At 37.1% G+C, this 22,141-nt stretch overlaps 2 protein-coding genes across 2 annotated transcripts in view; both read right to left on the bottom strand.

Annotated features, from left to right (window-relative positions):
- The window catches only part of plin6 (perilipin 6), a 12,733-nt gene extending 10,398 nt beyond the window's left edge, over positions 1–2,335 (bottom strand). Inside the window, exons 1-5 of the mRNA XM_073847889.1 lie at positions 2,200–2,335; positions 1,688–1,746; positions 989–1,026; positions 706–904; positions 531–613 (exon numbers count right to left, since the gene is read on the bottom strand). Coding sequence (XP_073703990.1) covers positions 531–613; positions 706–904; positions 989–1,012 — 306 coding nt within the window. The 5' untranslated portion in view covers positions 1,013–1,026; positions 1,688–1,746; positions 2,200–2,335. The remainder of the gene's footprint in view (positions 1–530; positions 614–705; positions 905–988; positions 1,027–1,687; positions 1,747–2,199) is intronic.
- Positions 2,336–4,301: 1,966 nt separating this feature from the next.
- Positions 4,302–21,654, bottom strand: syt11b (synaptotagmin XIb). The gene is made up of 4 exons (XM_073847612.1): positions 21,433–21,654; positions 13,075–13,991; positions 11,595–11,715; positions 4,302–8,681 (listed from the first exon to the last, which is right to left on the bottom strand). Exons 1-4 carry the CDS (start codon positions 21,464–21,466, stop codon positions 8,371–8,373), a joined length of 1,383 nt encoding a protein of 460 aa, XP_073703713.1. The 5' UTR covers positions 21,467–21,654; the 3' UTR covers positions 4,302–8,370.
- Between the last annotated feature and the right edge of the window lie 487 nt (positions 21,655–22,141).

The following is a 22,141-nucleotide window of genomic DNA, read 5'->3' as shown; positions in this document are numbered from 1 at the left end:
ATATATATATATATATATATATATATATATATAAAGAAACCAAGTATATGGAATAGAAAAAGAATAGGGAACGCTAGTGCTTAATAAACAAAATGAAAACAGGTAGATAAAACAGAAATAGAATTAAGAGTGCTAGTGTTAGAGGGTCAAGTCTAGATGGAACAGATGTATTTTAGCCATTTCTTGGAAGATGGCTAAGGACTCAGCTGCTCAGATTGAATTGGGCCGGTCATTCTACCAGGAAGCAACAGTTGAGGTGAATGTCCATGAAAGTGATTTTGTGCCACTTTGGGATAGCCCTACAATGCCCTGTTTATTTGCAGAACACAAGCTTTAGGAGGGCACATAAGGGCACATAATTTAGGGGAAATAGTGCAGAGCCAGTGGTTGTATTGTAAGCTAACATCAATGCATTTTTATGGCATTTTAAATGCCAGTGCAAATTGACTAGCTTGATTTGATAAAATTGATTTTATCGATTTCCTTACACTCTCACTTATCAGGTTCCTTACACTCTCTCACACACTCACCTCATCTGTGGGCTGTTGGAGGATAGGCAAAAGCTTCTCTAGTTGCTCCAAACCCACTAGTGCAAAACCGTTCACTGCTTCAACTGCAAAGACATACATACAATGAAATTTGATTTTGATCAGACATTTTTCAATTTGTCCAAGTCTACATGTTGTTAGAGATATCAAGACTCACTTTCTGGTTCTAGGTTCTGTAACAGAGGTGCTGCTCGTTTCAGGGCTGCTGTGGATGCACTACGGACACCCAGTTCTGCTACACCTCCCACAAACCCGAGCAGCACGTAACGACCTTTCACACTCGTGTAGACGGAGGAGGCCTGCTGTAGCGCTGAGCTGATGAGTGGCAGCTTAGCCACACGCTTTAGCACATTCCCCTACAAAGGCAAGTCAGTGTCTTATTAAACATGGTAATGATGCAGTAGATGAACAGTGTGGAGTGACCATGCAAGAAAACTCACCTCACTGTTTTTTGTTCTAGACATGTCTGCTTTGCGCTCTGGAGGCAGAACATAAAACATTCAAGTATTATATTGAGTGTTCGTTATTTTGTTATTACTTCTTTATGCTTCTGACAAAATCAGTCAATTTTAACTATGCCAATACTGTTCTGTATTCACAATTTGACCTGCCCATGCCAAATCAGCTGATCTCACAAGACAATGTCAGTCTATGTAAGTAACCTTTGCTGTGGAAATTTCATTAAGCGTTTAAACCACACCAGCCAATGATCAAGCATTTAAACAGTAAAATACAGTATATGGGAGGGAAAAATAATAGAAGTTAGTCATGAAGCCTTGAAAATGACTGTGATTAAAATACCATGGCTTTTATATAAACTATTTTATGGGGTATATATGAGAAATATTCTTGCAGTGAATAAAATTTTGGGATAAAAGGGTGTCAGTGGTTTAAAGGCTGTCATTTGATGACTGGTACCCCTGAAATGTCAACCGAAAGCAATGAAACCATCCAAAACAGGCATTTCAACGTGGTTTTGAAGTCTCTCAAACATATCTTTAGATCGAATAGAATCTCCAGATCAAAGGGTTCTTCAGAATGTTGTCTCATGGAATAAAATCCAACTGTGTCAAATCTCATCAAAGCATTCTCACAGGCCTGTTTATAATATCAAATTTGTTGCTTTTAGATGCACTTACTGTACACAAAGACCCACTCTTCAGATCCCTGTAGAAGTCTGTACTGAGCAACTGTTTACCTGCAAAAAACAAAATCAATCTGAATAAATAATAGCACTAAATATTTATCATCAAAATGGGTGTTGTGAGGGAAATTAATTAGAAAAATGAAGACCAGACATGATACTAGGTGTGTAAAGCTTGTGTGAATTTGAAACAGACCACTAATCATTCTGGTAATGTCTCTAAGGCGTTAGGCCTTTCAGTATCTAATAAATAAGATGCATGAGTAACTGATTCAAAATGATCAATCTCTCTGAGATACTCTTTGGTTGTCAGTTATAGTTATGAGGTACTACATTAAAAATACACAAATTTTGACATAAAAATAATAAATGTGTCTATTTCACGTTTATTTATCAGGAGTGTAAAACTATTTCACAATAAGAATAGTTGTGTGACTACAAATTGCTTATTAGGGTGCAGACAGTAAGTGGAGTGTCAAAAACTGTCAAAGCAGTGATAGTTCTTACCTTTAAGATGAATGTGAGTCCTTCAAGATGGTAAAATGTAGAAATAAAAATATCTTTTGTAGATATTTATTACAATCCCACTGGATTTGCCCGTTATAATCAGGTCTCAGTCCTTGTCAGCTGTGTCTGAACCGAGGGTTTGTTGGATGGTTTTGTCATTTTCCATGCTAGATGCATGTGATGCCCCACATTTAGGGTGCGGCCAGTCCACGTATGCTGAGACGTTTTTTATGCCGTTGTTGGTTTACCTAACAGTTACAAAGACAGGCTGTGTGATTGTCTGTTATGCCCTTTGAATTAATTGGATTGCTTCAGATGAAAAATAGCCTAGGACTTACATGGGGTATCACATTCGTACCAGAATTATCTTTGTTCTTTAAAAATCTGTAGAAGGACAATGTATGTACATTAATATACATACAGTTGAGGTCAAAAGTTTACACACCCCTTTCAAAACCTACAAAATGTTAATTATTTTACCAAAATAAGAGGCATCATACAAAATGCATGTTATATTTTATTTAGTACTTACCTGCATAAGATACTTCACATAAAAGATGTTTACATATAGTCCACAAGTGAAAATAAGAGTTGAGTTTTTAAAAAATGACCCTGTTCAAAAGTTTACATCCCCTCTTCTCAATACTGTGTTTTTACCTGAACGATGCTTACTAATGCATCATGCATTAAGTAATTTGAAGATCAGGGTAAATTTAACTTATTTTGTCTACTGGGAAACATGTAAGTATCTTCTGTAGCCTCTAAAGGGCAGTACTAAAAAATATATGATATTTAGGCAAAATAAGAAAAATACACACACACTTCTATTCAAAAGTTTTCACCCCCAGCTCTTAATGCATAATTTCTCCTTCTGGAGCATCAATGATCGTTTAAACCTTCTGAAATAGTTGCATATGAGTCCCTCAGTTGAGTCCCACAAAAGATGCATCTCAAAATCATACAGTCAAATACACAAAAATGCTGGAAAACCATAGAATTTATGGGACCTGTAGGATTTTTCGGAAGAACAACAGGCAGTTTCACTGTTCAGGATAAACAAGGTACTCATGAACAACTATCACTAAACAAAAAAGCACAGCTGTGGATCATTCAAGTAACAACACAGTATTAAGAATCAAGAGGATGTAAACTTTTGAACGGGGTCATTTTGATAAATTCATCTATTTTCTCTTGTGGACTATATGTAAACATCTTTTATGGGAAATACATTATTCAGATCAGTACTAAATAACATGCATTTTGAATGATCACTCTTATTTTGGTAAAATAATTAACATTTTGCAGATTCTGAATAAGGGGATGTAAACCTATATACAAAATTGTAAGACACATCTCTCAAATAATGTAGCCTAAATGTAACTTGAACTTGTGATGTGTGAATATGTGTGTTACAAAGAGTCTAGTCAGATATGTCTAGTCAGTTATGATTTTAATGTCACAGTTCAAAAGTTTATTGGGTGTTCACCTCCCTCTATATCACCATTCAGAAACTGAATGAGGAAACATGGTCTTGAGGTTTCTTCCAAGAAAATCAGTCTTTCATTGGAGATGAAGTCCTTTGAAGTAATTAGACGTTGCCTAGTCATAATTGAAACCCTTCACAAAGATTCACAAAGAGAGTCATGCAGTCTCATCCATTTTCCCCAATTCCTAATTTAAAAGATTACTCAGTAAACCAGACTTTTTAATACGTGTAAAATCATTTGAGCCTGGGAAACTTCTTAGATTTGCCAGGCAGCTTCTGGAGCAAAAGAAGACAGTTGTGTTAATGCATTTCCTAGTCAAAATACCAGAATTGTATACTATCAATAATTATATCAGTCATATAACAGCAGGACAAAAGAAACCCTCGTGGTTAATTTAGTAACTGGTAAAAAATGTCCTTTTAGTTGACGTCACTGCTCACACTGCAGATATTTTCTTTGGTTTAGCTTTAATACCATTCATTTATGACACTGTAATTGGTCTATTTTGATTCTCCATAGGTTGTTAATTTTATATAGGCCATCTCAAACAAAAGCAGATGTTGAAAATGTCCAAATAATTTAGACTTTGGAGTGAAAATAGACTAGGAGAGAGAATTCAATTGTGTATCACGTTTATTTTGCACATTCAGTGGGTGTTAAGAACACTAACATACAGGTGGGTGTGTAACATTAGCAGAGATCTCACAGCATTTTGCAGTACAGTATATGTCAAATATTCACAAGAATTCTTTTTTTTTTTTTAGTTTGCACTAATACAACATTTTCCACAGTTTCCTGCCAATTCATTTTTGAAAACGAAGTGATGACTTTTTTTAAAATGCTTTTTTAATCTATTGTGTATTTTGTATTTTTGTTGTTTATTACATGGATTGAATCTTTTAGTATCTTTCCATTTTGTCATACCAGTGATCCGACACAAACAAGACATTACTGGGTGGATAGGTTGCGCTTTTATACAGGAAGTGTGGCTTGAGCATGAAAGAAGCTTGAATGGAAAGAAGCGTTTTCCCATTCAGAATTACAGTTTAGATTCTAACATCTCTATGATAGACAAATCATGTGCAATACAACCAGCTGAACACTAGTGAATAATTTGTTGGGAATTAATCAAGAATGTTTGGATGTATAGAAAGTGACACTGTGTGTTTTAAGCTTCCCAGATCTGTTATTGTCCCCGCTGTGCTGGGTCTCCTGAATCTTGGGCATATTTCCTATGTTTCCTAGTTTTGGTGCTGATTCTGTTTTGACAGTTGATTAACAGCTATTTTCTAATTCCTTTTCAAAGAAAATATATTTGGGGCAAAAATAAAAGTCCATTACAAATTGATAAGGTAATTTCAATAAATAAATTTAGAACAGTTCTAATAATAGTCAGCATAAATGCAATTCAATAATTGTCCCTAAATATACTTTAAAAAAAAATTATTTAGTAATATTTATAAAATAATAATTAAAATACATCATATGTATCTTTAAACTACACAACCAGTAAATGTTGTCATTCACAACCAGTCAGTCACTATGCTGTTTTGTTACACTTGAAAAAAAAAAAGTTCCAAAAGGTTTTTTTGCAGTAATGCAATGGAAGAACCATTTTAGTACCGTAAAGAACCCCTAAGTGAACATTTCTTAAAGCAAGCATTTTTTCTTAGTGTAAGGAGCATTTTTACACATTCTTCCTTGGATGTTAAAGAACCATCAATGCCAGCAAAGAACCTTATTTGTTTAAATGGTTCTATTAAAAAATGTTTGAAGAACCTTTCTGTTTCACAAAATGTTCTTCGTGGCAAAAGAAGGTTCTTCACATTATGAAAAGTTAAGAAACGGATGGTTCTTTAAAGAACCTCTGACTAAATAGTTCTTTATAGAACCAAAAATGGTTCTTCTATGGCATCGCTGCTTGTTTTTTGTTTAGTGATAGTTGTTTTAACAAAAATGTACAGATAATGTACTCAGGCCCATGTCCTCTAAGATGTTCATGTCTTTCTTTCTTCAGTTGTAAAGAAATTATGTTTCTTGAGGAAAACATGTCAGGATTTTTCTCCATAAAGTGGACTTCTATGGTGCCCCAAGTTTGAACTTCCAAAACTCTTATTTTCTCCCTCAACAAAAAAACAGGCAGGCAGAGCAAGACAAGATTGAGACGAGCGTTTGAGGTTAAAAAGTATATAAATTGTAATTAAAGAACACAAAAACGATAATTTCGCTAAATAAGACCCTTCTACCTCAGCTGGGATTGTTACCAACCACATTTGGGATCGCTTGAAGCCGCATTTAAACTGCATTTTGGAACCATAGAAGTCTACTATATGGAGAAATTCCTGAAATGTTTTCCTCAAAAAAAAACAACATAATTTCTCTACATCTGAAGAAAGGAAGACATGAACATCTTGGATGACAAGGGGGATGAGTTCATTATTTGTAGTTTTTTGTTCTGGAGGTGAACTTCTCCTTTAAAAAGATTTGACCCTTTATTAATTTGGGATTCGTACTGCACTGGTCACACTGTATGGTTTTAATTTAATTAAGGGACTGAATCATGAGTCATTTATTCTGTAATTGGACTACACTGGGCTGTTTAATGCTCTAATTTCAGTAGTGGTGTTATGGAACTATTAAATAAATTGTGCAGAAAATTTAGAAAACAGGAAACTCCCAGAGTTTTTAATACAAGGTTAGCTAAAAATGCACATGCAAGAATCATTAATGGTGCTGAGTGTCATTTGTTTCCAGTATTTTGCCAAATTCAGAACTCAGACTTAGTAAATAAACAGAGAGGAGCACCAGAGATAAAGGCCCAGGTTATCGGCAGGCACAATGGCAAACCTTCTAGATCTTGAGGGTAAGCACAATACAAAAGCAAATAACATGACTTTACAAGTTCTCATCATAAAAGAGAGATTTGACAGTGGTGTAAAAAAAGTAAAACTGAGGTAAAGGAGGTATGCTAGAAGAACAGACTGTTGTTTATGATAGAACTACATGAACATCTTAACCTCCTTGACCTTTTGAACTACAAATGACGCTACATATCCTTCAATTCCCCAAACATCACACCAAAGGGCTCAAAGAGCTTTCCAGCTCCAAACTATGAACACACCTCTTTGTCTATCTCTATATCACACAGGATTTAAAATGAAAGTGAATCCAATTCACCTCAGAAATAGGGTTACCACTTTTAAAACAAAAAATAAGGAAGGGAGGGAGGGAGGGAGGGGGGTACAAAACTGCAAAGGAACCTTTCTTGCATTTAAGCTCTGAATCTTTAAGACGCGGGGGGTTACCTGGAGAAGCATCTGCCATTTTTAGACCCGCCCTCGTCACTGGACAGTTAAAAAGACCAATCAAACTAACGATGACATAAAGTATTATAAATATAAAATGCGTGTGGGATGATTTGCATGAGATGCTGCTTTAAAAACATGATAAAAAATACGTGCCGTATTGATTCAAAACGAGACGCGCAATTTCATTCTCAAATACGGGACGATTCCGTATTTTAAGGGACGGGTGGCAACCCTACTCAGAAAGGTCTTCTGATGACACTGGCTACAATCTACGAAACAGTGAACCACTGTTTTATGGTGAAGTGAAGCTCTAATGCAAGGGTCACCAAACTTGATCCTGGAGGGCCGGTGTCCTGCAGAGTTTAGCTCCAACTTGCCTCAACACAGCTGCCTGGAAGTTTCAAGTATACCTATTAAGACCTTGATTGGCTGGTTCAGGAGTGTTTGATTAGGGTTGGAGCTAAACTCTGTAGGACACCGGCCCTCCAGGACAGAGTGTGGTGACCCCTGCTCTAATGTATGAAATTCATACAGACAGTGACATTCAGAGTGAGTTTGTAGCATAGCAGTGCAGATTAAGTAATTCCGGGCCAGATTTATACAAAGTACATGATGAAATCATTGCACAAGCAATAAATCAGGCCCAGAGTGCTGCCAATAGGGTTATTGTTGTACAATCACATGACTCAACTTGTAGCTGTGGAGAATTTGACACAGCAGAAATCTCCAAAGCAGAACAGAACGAACCATACTGTAGTGTAGATCATACAACCTCTGCGTCACTTCAGTGCATTTCTCATACAGTGGAGAATCAGTACGTATCAGAAGACGTGCGTCACAAGCTCTTTCAAAACTCCTTCCACAAACGTCAAAAAATGTGGAATTCCGGAAATCAGATGGCAAAAAAATGAGCCTGTTTAATGTGCGCCAGCATCACAAATCCACACAATGTCCTGTACTGGAGTGAAATATGGAGCGTTAAGACATGCGGTTTTTTTTTTTAGGACAGTTACAGAATCCCAAACCTCATAAATTCCTAACAGTCTGTTTTTTGTTATTTTGGTCTCGATTATTATTGATCACATATGTTTGTGTTCACGTGTGTGTGTTTATATGTGAGCAAGTGCGTCAGAAAGTAAGTGTGTACTTGTGTTTTTAAAAAGATTCATTTCCGAGGCCCATCTTTGCATTAGCAATGACGCAAAAGTTGGCTTAAGTCTTTTTTTTCTTTACAAGTCCTGAAGATCAGTTACCTTCCATGTAGTGATGGTAACAAAGGCATCTTTTCCTAGAACTCTCTCTCTCTCTCTTTCGTTATTAAATGTTTCCTGTGTGCCTGTGTTTGAGCGTGTGTGGAGAGAGAGCGTGGTGAATCTCTAATATTCGTTGAGCGTGTGCCACTTTGAGATTTGACGGCGTGGGTTTTGGCAGACCTCCTGCCAGTGAGCAGCTCCAGATGGGCAGGGGCTGTTTGCGCCGAGTACCAGGCGTCCCAAGGCCTGGGTTTTAGTAGTACGGTCAAAGTCCATGACCAGGAACTCGATAGAGATGTCTGGCAGCAAGTCGGCCGGCACGTCATAGATGAAGGATTCATTAAAGACTGGATTGAGTGTGCATTTCTTCACATGCGTTTTCTTCTTGGCGATGCGCTTGTGGCCATAGAACACATTCAACTTCACATACGGATCTGGGATGCAAAATAAGACGGGTCATTAGATACTGTAGTTTTACAATAATTTTATGTTAATTTTAATATATTATAATTTTTTTAATAATGTACACTACCAGTCAAAAGTTTTTGAACAGTAAGAATTGTCATGTTTTTTTAAAGAAATCTCTTCTGCTCTCCAAGCCTGCGTTTATTTGATTGAAAGTACAGCCAAAACAGTACAATTTTTAAATATTTTTACGATTTAAAATAACTGTTTTCTATTTGAATATATTTTAAAATGTATTTTATTCCTGTGATTTCAAAGCTGAATTTTTAGCCTCATTACTCCAGTCACATGATCCTTCAGAAATCATTCTAATATTCTGATTTGCTCAAAAAACATTTATTATTATGTCGAAAACTGCTAAGTAAAATTGATGTAAAAAAGTTTCTTTGATGAATAGAAAGTTCAAAACACATCATTTATCTGAAATAGAAATCTTTTGTAACATTATAAATGTTTTGATAAATTTAAAGCATCCTTGCTAAAAAAAAGTTAATTTGTTTTCACTAAAAAAATATACTGACTCTAAGCTTTTCAATGGTATAGTGTATAATGTTACAAAAGCTTTTTTTTTTCAGATAAATGCTAATCTTTGGATCTTTCTGTTCATCAAAGAATCCTGAAAAAAATTACTCTTTTAAATAAACACTTTTAAATACTGATAATTATTATTATTATTATTATTATTATTATCTTGAACAGCAAATCAGCATATTAGAATGATTTCTGAAGGATCATGTGACATTGAAAACTGGAGTAATGATGCTGAAAATGTAAGGAAAAAATTCCATTTTTAAACATATTCGAATAGAAAACAGAAAAAATATTTTGTTTTTGAATCAAATAAATGTAGGCTTGGTGAGCAGAAGAGACTTCTTTAAAAAACATTAAAAATCTTTCTGTTCAAATTGTTAAATATACACTGTGTATATTTGACTGCCAAAGTTTATGGTCTCAGGGTTAAGTTTATTGTGTTACAAATAAATCTATTTTCAAATCAATGCTGCTCTTTTGAACTTTCTATTCATCAAAAAAAATGAAAAAAAAAATATCACGGTTTCCACAAAAATACTAGGCAACACAAATGTTTTTAACATTAATAATAATAATAATGTATCCTAAGTAGAGCCCAACCGATTTATCGGCAGGCCGATATTATCGGCCAATATTAGACATTTTCCAAACTATCGGTATCGGCATTTATAATGGCCGATAAATGAATATTTCAAAAATAAAATAAAAACGGACGAAACACCCTTCAACCATGTCATGAGTGTTGGCGTTGTACAGTTTGTTCACCAGAGGGCACTCTACACCGTCCCTGTTGGCAACACTCGTGTATAACGCGCCACACATCCTGCAACCTGCTGATCCAGCCAGAGTCGGGCAGAGAGAGAGTCAGTTATCCGTGAGCAAGATCATCGGTGAAGTGTGTTCATGGTAGGGTTGGGAATAGAAAATCGATTCCGATTCTGGAATTGGATACTTAAAAAAAAGAATCGGATACTTCTTATAAAATTAAAATGTCGATTCCTCTTAATTTTTCATCTAGTGATCTGCCAGTACCTTGTGTGGTAATGTAAATATCAGTCTACAAGATGGATAGCGCGAAGTGCTCAAAAGTGTGGCTACGCTTTGTAAAAACCGAAGACAAAGCTACCGCTGCACGCAAACTTCATCTTAGAGATCTGCAAGGGACGGATGTTTTAGTCCCGCGCCCGCCCGCTCCAAAAGGAATATATGTTACTTCGTCCCGCAAAAGCCCACATAAAAGTAATTTATAACCCCGCGTGAAGACAGGTATCTATTTTATCTCTTGGCTGCATGAAACAAACCCTCCCATTAATGTAAAGGTGATCAGAGTAATAGTAACGAACTATCAGTGGAAGCTAATGCCACTATCAGTGGAAGACCGCTAACGTTAACATTAATGAGCTTGGAAACCACAACGAACTTATTCTGCCTAAATAAAGTAATGATTACTGTATTTATAACTAGCATATCTCTAGTTACAGTCCCTGAATTGTAAAATGTAAGTTAGACTTGCGAGGAGTGAACATTTATACATAGAGAAAAAGTATCAAACGTAGCTTGTGCATAAAAGTTCGCTTTTCTTTTACAGGTGCGTGAAATCCAATGACGCCAAGTGTGCGTTGCAGACTGTCGTTCAGCCGCAGCATTAACGAGTCACATAATGGATTTAGATCGCTAAATAGTAGGTTTTAGAAGGCAGGCAGCAACTGATGATTGAAAATGGTTTGATGTAGCTTGGTGGAAAGAATTTAAAGGTAAAGGGATAAGCAAGCTGACATTGTAATTATAAGGTAGCTTATTTTTATACATTTTATTTATCAGAACTTTAATATATTTTGATGTTCCTCTGTTCTGTTGTGACAATAAAAGAAACAAGTTTCTTTTTAAAATGCATTATCGTATTATGTTAGTTAAAACTCATAAATAACTACAAATAACTAATGTTAGGGAAATCTGTTAATGTGTTGTTGCTCGTTTCTGAAATTTAAAAAAATAAATAAAAAATATCGGCTGATATATCGGAATATCGGATTTTAAAACCAACAAATATTTGTATCGGTATCGGCCTTCAAAATCCTTTATCTGTCGGGCTCTAATCCTAAGCACTGGATGAACATATTAGATCCAAGTAAAGGTTGCTGAAATTTTAGCTTTGCCATAACAGGAAAAAATTACATTTTAAAATATATTCAAATAAAAAATAGCACAAATATATTTCATTCAATTAGAGATTAACTTATTTTTTTTTCATCAAATAAAGGCAGCCTTGATAAACATAAGGGACTTAACATAAACAAAAACATTTACCAACCCCAAAACTCTTTTAAAAAATCATTAAAATGTACACTTACTTCCAGATAGGCCAGTGATGTCCAATTTTGGAAGGTGTTTGGCTTTTAACACCACCACAGTTAGTCTGTGAGAAACAGGCTGATAGGACAAAGAGACGAGTAGCTCACCACGGCTCACACACTGTAGAAATACAAATACACAGACACAAAAGTTCAGATAAATTGCGTAAGTCAACCATTTAAGTATATAAGACAAAATAGTTATTGAATAGTCCTCTTTGGCTCTGTTGAATGTTAATGTTTTAGCATTAGGGTCTTAAGTCAACATGACAGTACATGTAAGAATATCCCTGGGTTCATTATGCACCTCCTCAGCACTGGAAAAACTGCAGCATAAGCAGGTAAGTGATAATGTGATCTTCAGCACATGGTGTATTAGGAAGTACAAAATGAGTGTGGCTGATGGTTTGTAAATAACTTATTTCCTGTTTATCTTCGCAGTTTTTTCCTTGAGTTTGGTTCTGTGCGGAGGCATGAGGAGGCTTTCATGTACGTGCCAACTGGATTGTCTACGCATCATCTAAACCCACTCAGTGAGCAGGAGGAAAGGCAAATTTATCAATGACTACTAACTGCTGTGGGAGGATGATTCAGTGCTGAGCTCACACAAGTGTCAGACTTATAAAAAGGACCACGATGAATCAGTCACAAAGCACCAGCACGAATTAAATAATTGTTAAATTTAAACTAAAACACATACTTATCGAAAACTAAATGTATTCAGCTTTAAATCCTAAGATGAAGTTGACTTAAAGGGATAGTTCACCCAGAAATGAAAATTACCCCATGATTTACTCACCCTCAAGCCATCCTGGGTGTATATGACTTTCTTATTTCAGATGAATACAATCAGAGTTATATTAAAAAATGTCCTGGATCTTCCGAGCTTTATAATGGCAGTGAATGGGTGTTGAGATTTTGAAGCCAAATAAAGTGCATTCATCCATCATAAAAAGTACTCCACACGGCTTTGGGGTGCTAATAAAGGCCTTCTGAAGCGAATCAATGTGTTTGTGTAAAAATAAAATATTCATATTTAAAATTGTATAAAACAACTTATTGCTTCCACTAACGTGCATTCAAAAACAGTGGCGTTTTAGAGGATGACAAAAGGAGTTTGCGGAAGTTAAGAGATTATGGTTTATAAAAATTTAAATATGGATATTATTAAGGAGTTTATTAACATTGAGCACTTTTTATGATGTATGGATGCACTTTATTTTGTTTCAAAATCTCAGTGTCCATTCACTGCCATTATAAAGTTTGGAAGAGCCAGGACATTCTTTAATATAATTCCAATTGTATTTGTCTGAAAGAAGAAAATCACATACACCTAGGATGGCTAAAGGGTGAGTAAATCATGGGGTATTTTTCAGTTTGGGGTAAACTATCCCTTAAAAACCTGAATTTAAACTCGGTACTATAAGATAAATTGAGTTTGTAGCTCTAATGTATTTTTTTGCGTTTTGCTTGCTCTCACCTGCATACTTCTCTTTGTGATCTGTTGTGTAATATGGACCCGGCCTGTACTCGGGTCCACGCCTGCCAGCGGTACCATTGCCTCCCCAATCACGTCATCTCGTGAAAACCGGTCAAAGCTCAGGACCAGGAAGTGCAGACTGAGATCAGAGAGAGAGCTGTATGGCACGCCATAAAATGTGAAGGTCTCATCAAACGCAGGTTCCAGAGTCTTCCTCAGGACACGAGTCTTAACGCGATGTTTCTTCTCTGGAAGAATGGTCATCTTCACATAGGGGTCGGCACTGCCCGCCTGGCCTTCCACTGCCGGTAACCCCCGAGCCTCCAAGATGGTGACCACCAAGGCCTTCTTTGGGAAGTTATAATCGATTGCAATGCTGAGATCTCCTCGGCTAGGCTCATCTGCAGGGGTGAAAGGTGTAGCCGTACTGGAAACTGTAGTACTGGAGGTCTGACTGCTGCTTGCAGAGCTGCTGTCCAGACAACAGTAATCTGCATGTACGGGAAGTTCCCTCTCCAGCTTGGGAACCTCATGACCACTTTCCCCAAGCCTCATCTGCATTTGTTTCTCTCCCAGCAGGCCGCTCTCTGCTGCCGAATCCATGTCTACCAGCACCACTGGGCGACCCTTGTTATTTTGAGCCCCGTCGGTGGTCTGGGATCTGGCCTGGCGTGCCACTCGTATGATCCTCTTGCTGCTGGTAAGCGTGTCCGGGTAGATGCTCATTCCTTTCAGCATGTGAATAAACCTGTATGGTGGGTCTGTGAGAGGATCGCTTTGTTCTGATTGAATTCCATGAAGCTTGTAGCTCGTCCTGTTGTAATGTTTCTGACAGCATGTCCACACAAAAATTAATGCAATGACTGCAACGACCAGCACACCGGCGCCGATAAACCCCGCCAGCACTGGGGACATATCTGAAAGAGGAAAACAGAGACAGAAGAGTAAACAGACTGATTAATAACATTAAGTCACATCCATGTACATTCACCCACAGTATATTCATACCTGAAGATGTTTACAATCCTAAAATGTAAAGAATAAAACAACAGTCTTTCTTGTTCTAGATGGGTAAAGCACAACAGCTCGGAACATGCAGACACTGACAAACTCAGAGCAGACTCGCTCTATATCTACTTCATGCCCACTCCACCCGCAGATGCAGAGGAACACAATCATCCCACACAGAGACGACTGCATCCGGTCTCGCGCTACAACAACACAATTATGTAATATTAAAAACTCTTGCCTAGTTGTCTTTACACTTGGTTCTGAGTAAATACAAAGCGTTATACAACAGTTCTTTCTGTTCCTCTTTCGGACCGATATTCTAGTGATATCGGAACTCCAACGGTTTTACCGCATACAGCAAGTGTGATGGTGGCTGCACAAATCCACTATCATTTTATAAATAATACTGTTTTTGTATCACGGTATGTAATTTTCAAAGTTGTTTAGGTGAAAATGTACTTGTTTAGATTTCAAACATGCATTTTGTTAATAAAAATAATGTCTATTTGAAAATTTGATTCAATGTTTTAGAAGATGTGAGTTCCAGGGTGTCAGCGACCGCTCAGCGGTCATGAACCCAATGAGAACGGCCTTACCTCGGCCAGTTCTTCTTAATTTTTGCTGCTGGCTTTGATTTCTATAGTGGTTAAACATGAGATCTCATTAATCTGTTATTTGTTCCAGAGCAAATAGTTCTGGCTGAGGGCACAATCTCATTATGCTGCCTTTGCACTTTTGACTAAATTGCCTTGCAACTTTTATGAAGGCTGCTGTTGTTTATATAACATTATTATTAATAAATTATATTTTATATAAATTATAGTAGTATTTAATAATAGCATTTAGTATTGGGAAACAGTGTATGTGTGTGTTCGTGATGGTGATTTTAGTTAAATTATTCCACCACTAGATGGCGACAAGACTTTTTATATTGAAAAAGACTGAAATGCTGTTGCATACAAGTTATTTTTACTTTAAACAACAGCTAACAAATGCACTGAGCAGTGCTGTCATCGGAAATCACCCTTAACAGATGAAAGAATAGTACGACAAAGATATCGCTTTTCTCAGCGGACATTCAAACTCTCTTTCTCTATCCTCCCTCTCTAGCCTGTCTCCTCTCTTTCTTGATCTTCCCCTTCTATTCTAGCCTGCACTCTTCTAACAACGCCTGATATATGGTATTTTTGAGCACTTCCTATGTTGAACTGCCTCCTTAGGATGAATCACTTGTTGTATTCCCACTTGTTAGTCGCTTTGGATAAAAGCGTCTGCTAAATGAATAAATGTAAATGTAATGTAAATGTTTTATTGTGAATATGAGATTGAGCTGAAGAACGAATGCTGTATCAGATGCAGGTAATCACACTCTCTCAGACCATCTCTCTCTCAAAATACTCAGCTCCACATAATACATTGAGTTTTAATACATAAATAAAGCCTTGCTGGAAATAAGAGACGTCTTTCTACCAACCCCAAATTTTTTGTACCGTGTGTGTGTGTGTGTGTGTGTGTGTGTGTGTGTGTGTGTGTGTACCTGGTATTCATCACGTTATGGGGACCAAATGTCCCCACAAGGATAGGAATACCAGTAGATTTTGACCTTGTGGGGACATTTATCAGGTCCCCATGAGGAAACAGGCTTATAAATCATGCACAATGAGTTTTTTTGATGAAGTAAAAGTGTGCACAATCTCCTGTGAGGGCTAGGTTTAGGTGTAGGGTAGGTGTAGGGCGATAGAAAGTACGGTTTGTACAGTATAAAAACCATTACGCCTATGGAATGTCCCCATAAAACATGTAAACCCAACATGTGTGTGTGTGTGTGTGTGTGTGTGTGTGTGTGTGTGTGTGTGTGTGTGTGTGTCCTTGTGTTGTCAAGACAATGACATAAATTAAGACTAAGATTGATGACAGAGGAACGGAAACACTGTCGTTAGTTGCTGATATATAGCCATTGTAAGATGAGCTGCTCAAACATGACTTGCTCGACAATGAATCTTTATGCTGATCACTCTATCCAAGCCGTAATACCATTTTATGAGGTCAAAGTGACCTAACTTATGAGATCAGATGTGAGGTCAGCAGTTTTACTGGATGCCAGAGTGGCAAAGCCAAAGATTAAGAAAAGAATGAGAAGACAGCAAAAAAAAAACTGAATAGAAGAGTCTAAGCATCACATCCCAGAAAGCCAAAATGAACAGCGTGAGGCAGACAGAAAAAGATATTTGCCAGTGCTCCACCCAGTCTGTTGTTCTTTGCTCCATCACTCTCACCCAACCCCAGACAAAGACCATCACCCCACTTGCTAGATGATGCAAGACTTGGCAGGCTCCAAAAAAACAGCTGCTCCAATTACCTGGAAACATCCCACGGGGCGTAGACACATATGAACCAAAAGCACACGCAAACAAAGAGGAGAGACACCCACCTCACGCACACATCTACGCAGTTTCGCTTGAGTTTTTAATCAATACAATGAGAGTAGCAAAGCTTCTGACCTCTCAATGACATCTCGATGACTAAATTCTTGGTGTACCTTGTATTTCTCAGAATATAAATCAAAAGAACATCCCTTTAGAGTCCTGACAGGTGTGTCTAGACTGGGGACACGGTTGAGTGATCAAATATCAAAAACCAGAGATACATCAATCTAGTATGATAGCTTAATGATTAACTAATTTCTAGTTAAAACAGCAGGAAGCGGAGACCTGTGAGGGTTGCTACAAGAACCCTATCAATGTTACGCCTTAGAGGAAAGCAATTAGTAAACTGTAAGGTCCTTCAGATGTAATTCAATAAAATAACTCAATTCAGAAAATTACTGTCTGTGGGTGAGGAGGATGAGTTAAATAATGTGCTTGGACTTTCCCATACCAGAAAATGGCAATACACAGTACTGTCTATGGCAGTGTAATCAATTCAAGACATCGATTCACCAACCCTGACAGAAATTAGTACTGCCAGTTATTCCAGCACTGTTGTCTCAGTGTACGTACGTCATATGAGAATGATGCAGCAAAACATCTAGAAAAAGCTTAATCTTGTCCCATTTGAAGTTGTGATGCAATTGAAGTAGCGGCTGATTTTTTTATTTTTATTTTTTGTGAATTACATTTAAGTGAAACGAATGATCGAAAAGATAAAAATGTAGGGCGGAACTTGTTCCTCGTTGCTCATCAGAGAGAAATCTATTGTTTCACAGGGAAACTAAGTTATGACAATCTGATTAAAAACTATGAAATAATAAAATGTAATAACAAGGCTGAATTGTTCACAACAGGGTCAGAAAGGAACTTTTCCATTAAAGGGCAATATTTGCCCCCTGGAATTCATTTCTACATTCTTGAGGGCAATTTTTATTAACCCAATTACTTCAGTCAATAATCCAAGTCCCTTTGATTGGCCATTGCGTTCCTAAGTTCAAGAAAAAAAAAACGTTTGATTGGGTATATAACGCAGCACAAAACAGCATGTAAAAACAAGTAATTCCACAAATTGACACTTTTCATTCATTTTTTACATTTCGTTCTAATCGCGACAGCCATAATAAATTGTTTATTTGTGCAGAGGCATTTTTTTGTCCCTTTGGCTTGAATCTATGGCGCTTTTTTGTTCATTTTGGTAGCATTTTTGCCATGAGCCCTTATTAATTTTCATCCCTGGCCAATGACTTTGATGTCAGATACAATTCCAGCAAGAGTAATATCATGATTGTCAGAACCAAGGAGGACAGGAGACTATTTTTTCCTGATTTCTACTTGAGTGATCAGACTCTGAATACGTGTAAAGAAATAAAATATCTGGGCCATATCATAACTGATGACATGAGTGACGACAGAGATTTGTACAGACAGTGCTGCAAATGATATGCCCAAGCCAATATGTTGCTGCGAAAATTTAGCATGTGCTCATCGGATGTTAAATGTTTTTTATTCAGATCCTACTGTACCCCCATGTACACAGCACATTTGTGGTGGCGATATAAGAACAGTAGCCTGCGGAGACTCACTGTAGCTTACAATGATGCCATGAGGCTCCTCCTTCATGTCCCAAGATGACACAGTGCTAGTCAGCTTTTTGTGAACTCTGGTGTTTCCAATTGAGGAGCCTTATTAAGGCAATTGATGTTTAAATTCATGTGTCGTTTGGACAAATCTGAAAATGGAATTATACTGGCACTAACCAGTCCTAAGAAAAGCTGTTACAGATATATGTCTGGCCTTTGGAAACACTGGCATTTTAGTCTTTCATGAATTTTATTGTAAGCTATGTCATTTAATGTATTGTATTTCTTCCATACTTTTATTTTTTATCTATGGACCAATTGTGTGTCTGAAATAAAGTTATATACAGTATATATGTTAAAGTCCTCATGAAATCAAAATTGAAGTTTCTTGACTTTTAGTATAAATATGTTAGCCTAGTGTGCTCCAAAACAATGGGTAAATAAAAAACTTCTGCCAATATGAATCAAAGGTTTTGATGACATCACCCTGCACTTCAGCTTCTCATCAGACTTTCTGTCCAATCAAATGCTATCTAGAATCTGAAGCGTCCCGCCCCCTACACTGTAAATACACACTGAAGCTGTGGCTGAAATCTGTCTTGTTCAGAGAATTTGTATTTTCTGTATTGTGGATGGCACGTAGTGCACTATACAGGGAACGATTCAGACAGTGTAAATATGCTTTCCACTGGGGGCGAATGAAGTCTGGTTTCACTTTGTGTCACACATACCGCTGCAGCATGCTCACAGCCTGCTCTGGTCTAGAGACATCATATGCATTAGTCGGCGCAGACCACAAAACATCGGACATATTTGAATTATACACAGAATGCTATTATATATATATATATATCGATAATGTGATATGGATGAGATTGTGGCTGTCATACGCGGTCAAATGCAGCTTTACTTAGCTCTGGTCCAAGCTGTGATATAAACAAAATGCTATTGGCTATTAAAAAAAGGAGGCGGGACTGCTGGATATGTCCCGCCCTGTCCTCTTGTTTAACACTGCATGTTTCAGAGGACTTCAGTGGACCTTTACGAAATTAGCTAGGGAGAATTTTCTTTTCATGCTGGCTTCAAAATATAAATGTTAATTAAAAAAATCTGAAATCAGCTCCACCATTGTAAAAAATGACTACACTTACACTTGACTACACTTAATGCTGTCTTACAGGATTCTAAGGTCCTATAGTGTAAATCCACATGACTCTGCACATCATCCAAAGCACATGGTGCCACAGTGCCTGCTCTTTGTATAAATGTACAGCCCACAGTGAGAGTGGGCAACGAAGCTGTGTCTGGAGCGTAAATGTCTCTCGGAGGCTCATGCCATATGGAGGTGGGCACTGTGGTGCCAGCTGGTGCTGGCATCAGATCCGAGGACACTCCTTGCAGTCACGTTATCTCGCACCCTCACACACGACACAGTTATGCCAACCTAACATTTAACATTTAAGTAAAACGGATTATTGAAAGGATAAAAAAGTAGGGCGGGACTTGGTTTGGTGCATTGGTTGACTGGATAGAGGCAAATCTGAATCACGCTTGCAGTCTATTGCAAGAAAGCTGACTAAATTAGAGAGAAGTCAGGCAAAAATCATCAGATAAATCTGTCGTTTCACAGGAAGATCGAGTTATGACAGTCTGATGAGATAAAAATAAAATAAAACGCATGGATGAATTTTTCACAACAGGGTCAGAAATGAACTTTTCCATTAAGGGGCAATAAATATAATTGTTAATATTATTTTTTTTTTTATTTACCCAATTACTTCAATTAATATTTTAAACTGTTGTAACAAAACAATACAATAGATTGTTTAAAATCTAAATTATACATGTAAAAAACATGAGCAAGACAATATAGAAACGTTCCTCTGACACTCCTTTCTGTCATGTTATCTCACACCCTCACACACAACACAGTTATGCCTTTATGTTAGCCCTAAAAATGCACATTTCCCTAAAGGTAATGCTTTTTATATATAAGTTTAGTAATTACAGCGAAATATATAAAACAGAGAATGACAATATAGCTCTACTCCGCCTTTACTAAAATTGCTCTCACAATTTTTTTTAATTCAGGCGTAGTATAGAGGAAATCAATTCTGTATAATTCTAAGAATAAACATATTGCTTTTGAACATAATTCCAATCTATTGTTTTATGTATGTTTTATACCAATATGTGAGTAAAAATACACATATTTTTAAACTATTTGTCTTTAATCCTTATCATGTAAATAACAAATGACTAGAAAAGTCATGGTGTCTTTGAATATGGCTGTGGAAAATATGAGGTCTTAGAGCCAAAAAGGTTGAGAACCACTTTCCTAAATGGCACCTGTCAATAAGCAGCTATAAGCATTTATAAATTCCTTTTTTGTCTATACAAATGAAACTATAATGTTGTGTAAATTATCACAAATTGTCACGTTTAACTGTTCCTATTAGAGGGTTTTGAGCTAAATGATTAAAAACCAGAACAGAAAATCACTGCTAGAGACACGCATAACTGTGACCCTGGACCACAAAACCAGTCTTAAGTAGCACAGGTATATTTGTAGAAATATGTCAAAATCATTAGGATATTTAGTAAAGATCATGTTCCATGATTATATTTTGTAAATTTCCTACTGTAAATATATCAAAACTTAATTTTTGCTTAGAAATATGCATTGCTAAGAACTTAATTTGGACAAATCTAAAGGTGGTTTTCTTAATATTTTGATTACAGATTTTCAAATAGTTGTATCTCGGCCAACAAACCACATATCAATGGAAAGCTTATTTATCTTTCAGATGATGTATACATTTAAGTTAAAAAAAATGGACCCTTATGACTGGTTTTATTGTCCAGGGTCACAACAGTGCTTTTGACTCTATCCTTATAGAGTAGTTACTGAGATAGAGCCCTTGTAATAAATTCCCGGTGTGACAACTAGCCCCGATAGGTTAGCTGGTGATTTTGAGGACACATGGGTGGAGACTGTAATCTCAGCGGTGCGCTTGTGCGTTATTAACAAACAAAGAGCCTTCGGGTCCAGTCCGGAATAGACATCACGTCATTCCTGCTACCATCTCACTGCGCATCACTCTATTAAAACACTTTTGCAACATGGCGACGTTCACAAACGCTCACAATTTAATATGAATGAACAACAAACAGGCTATTGACGTTGGTTATACAGTCTTGATTTAAGAAGCTCAACAAGCACTGTCTAAAATAGACACATCCTAAATTAGTATCTTAACCAGGGCAGGTGTATCCATAATGCGTAATATTCATATCTCAGGCGTGTCGGAATAGCCCAGGCCTGCGGTAATACTCACCGTACGCCGCGCGTATATCAGCGATCTCAGCCATTTTGAGGGTTGGGCGCGCTGCGATCCGAATAACAGCCGTGGAATAAACAATAAATGTCAACGGTCCTTAGTTTTAGCTGATATGATGTAGATGATTCATGGCTACATCTCTACGGTACGCGGTGTCCTCGTCTCTGCTCCGGTACAGGCCGTTGTGGGATGCTGCGCGCTGAAGGATGCTGAGCGTCGGGATGCACTGCGTCAGATTGAGAGTCTGACCGTAAGTACCGCCCACCAGCAGCGCGCATCTCATGGACAGCATCCAAACACTCTACCGTCCTGTATTTTCCAGCAACTTCATATGCGCAGAGCTTCATAAAGTACATTTCTTATAAGACACTTTGCATAAAAAATATTTTACGTTTAGAAATTGGGATTTCAGGCTGTACTAGTCAAACGTTTTCGAACAGAACGATTTGTAATGTTTTAGCAGTCTCTTCTGCTCACCAATCCTGCGTTTATTTTAATAAAAAGGTGAAATATTTTTACTATTTAAAATAACTTTTCTATTTGAAAAGTAATTTAAGTGTTAGTGATTTCAAAGCTGAATTTTTAGCATCATTACTCCAGTCACATGACGCTTCAGAAATCATTAGGCTAATATTCTGATTTGTTGCTCAAAAATATTTATGTTGAAAACTGCTCAGTAGAATTTTTTCAGGTTTCTTTGATTAAT

This window comes from Garra rufa, chromosome 9, assembly GCF_049309525.1.
Source record: "Garra rufa chromosome 9, GarRuf1.0, whole genome shotgun sequence".
In the NCBI taxonomy this organism is placed as follows: Eukaryota; Metazoa; Chordata; class Actinopteri; order Cypriniformes; family Cyprinidae; genus Garra; species Garra rufa.
Note: the sequence above shows the minus strand (reverse complement) of the source record. Positions and strands in the feature narration are given on the sequence as shown.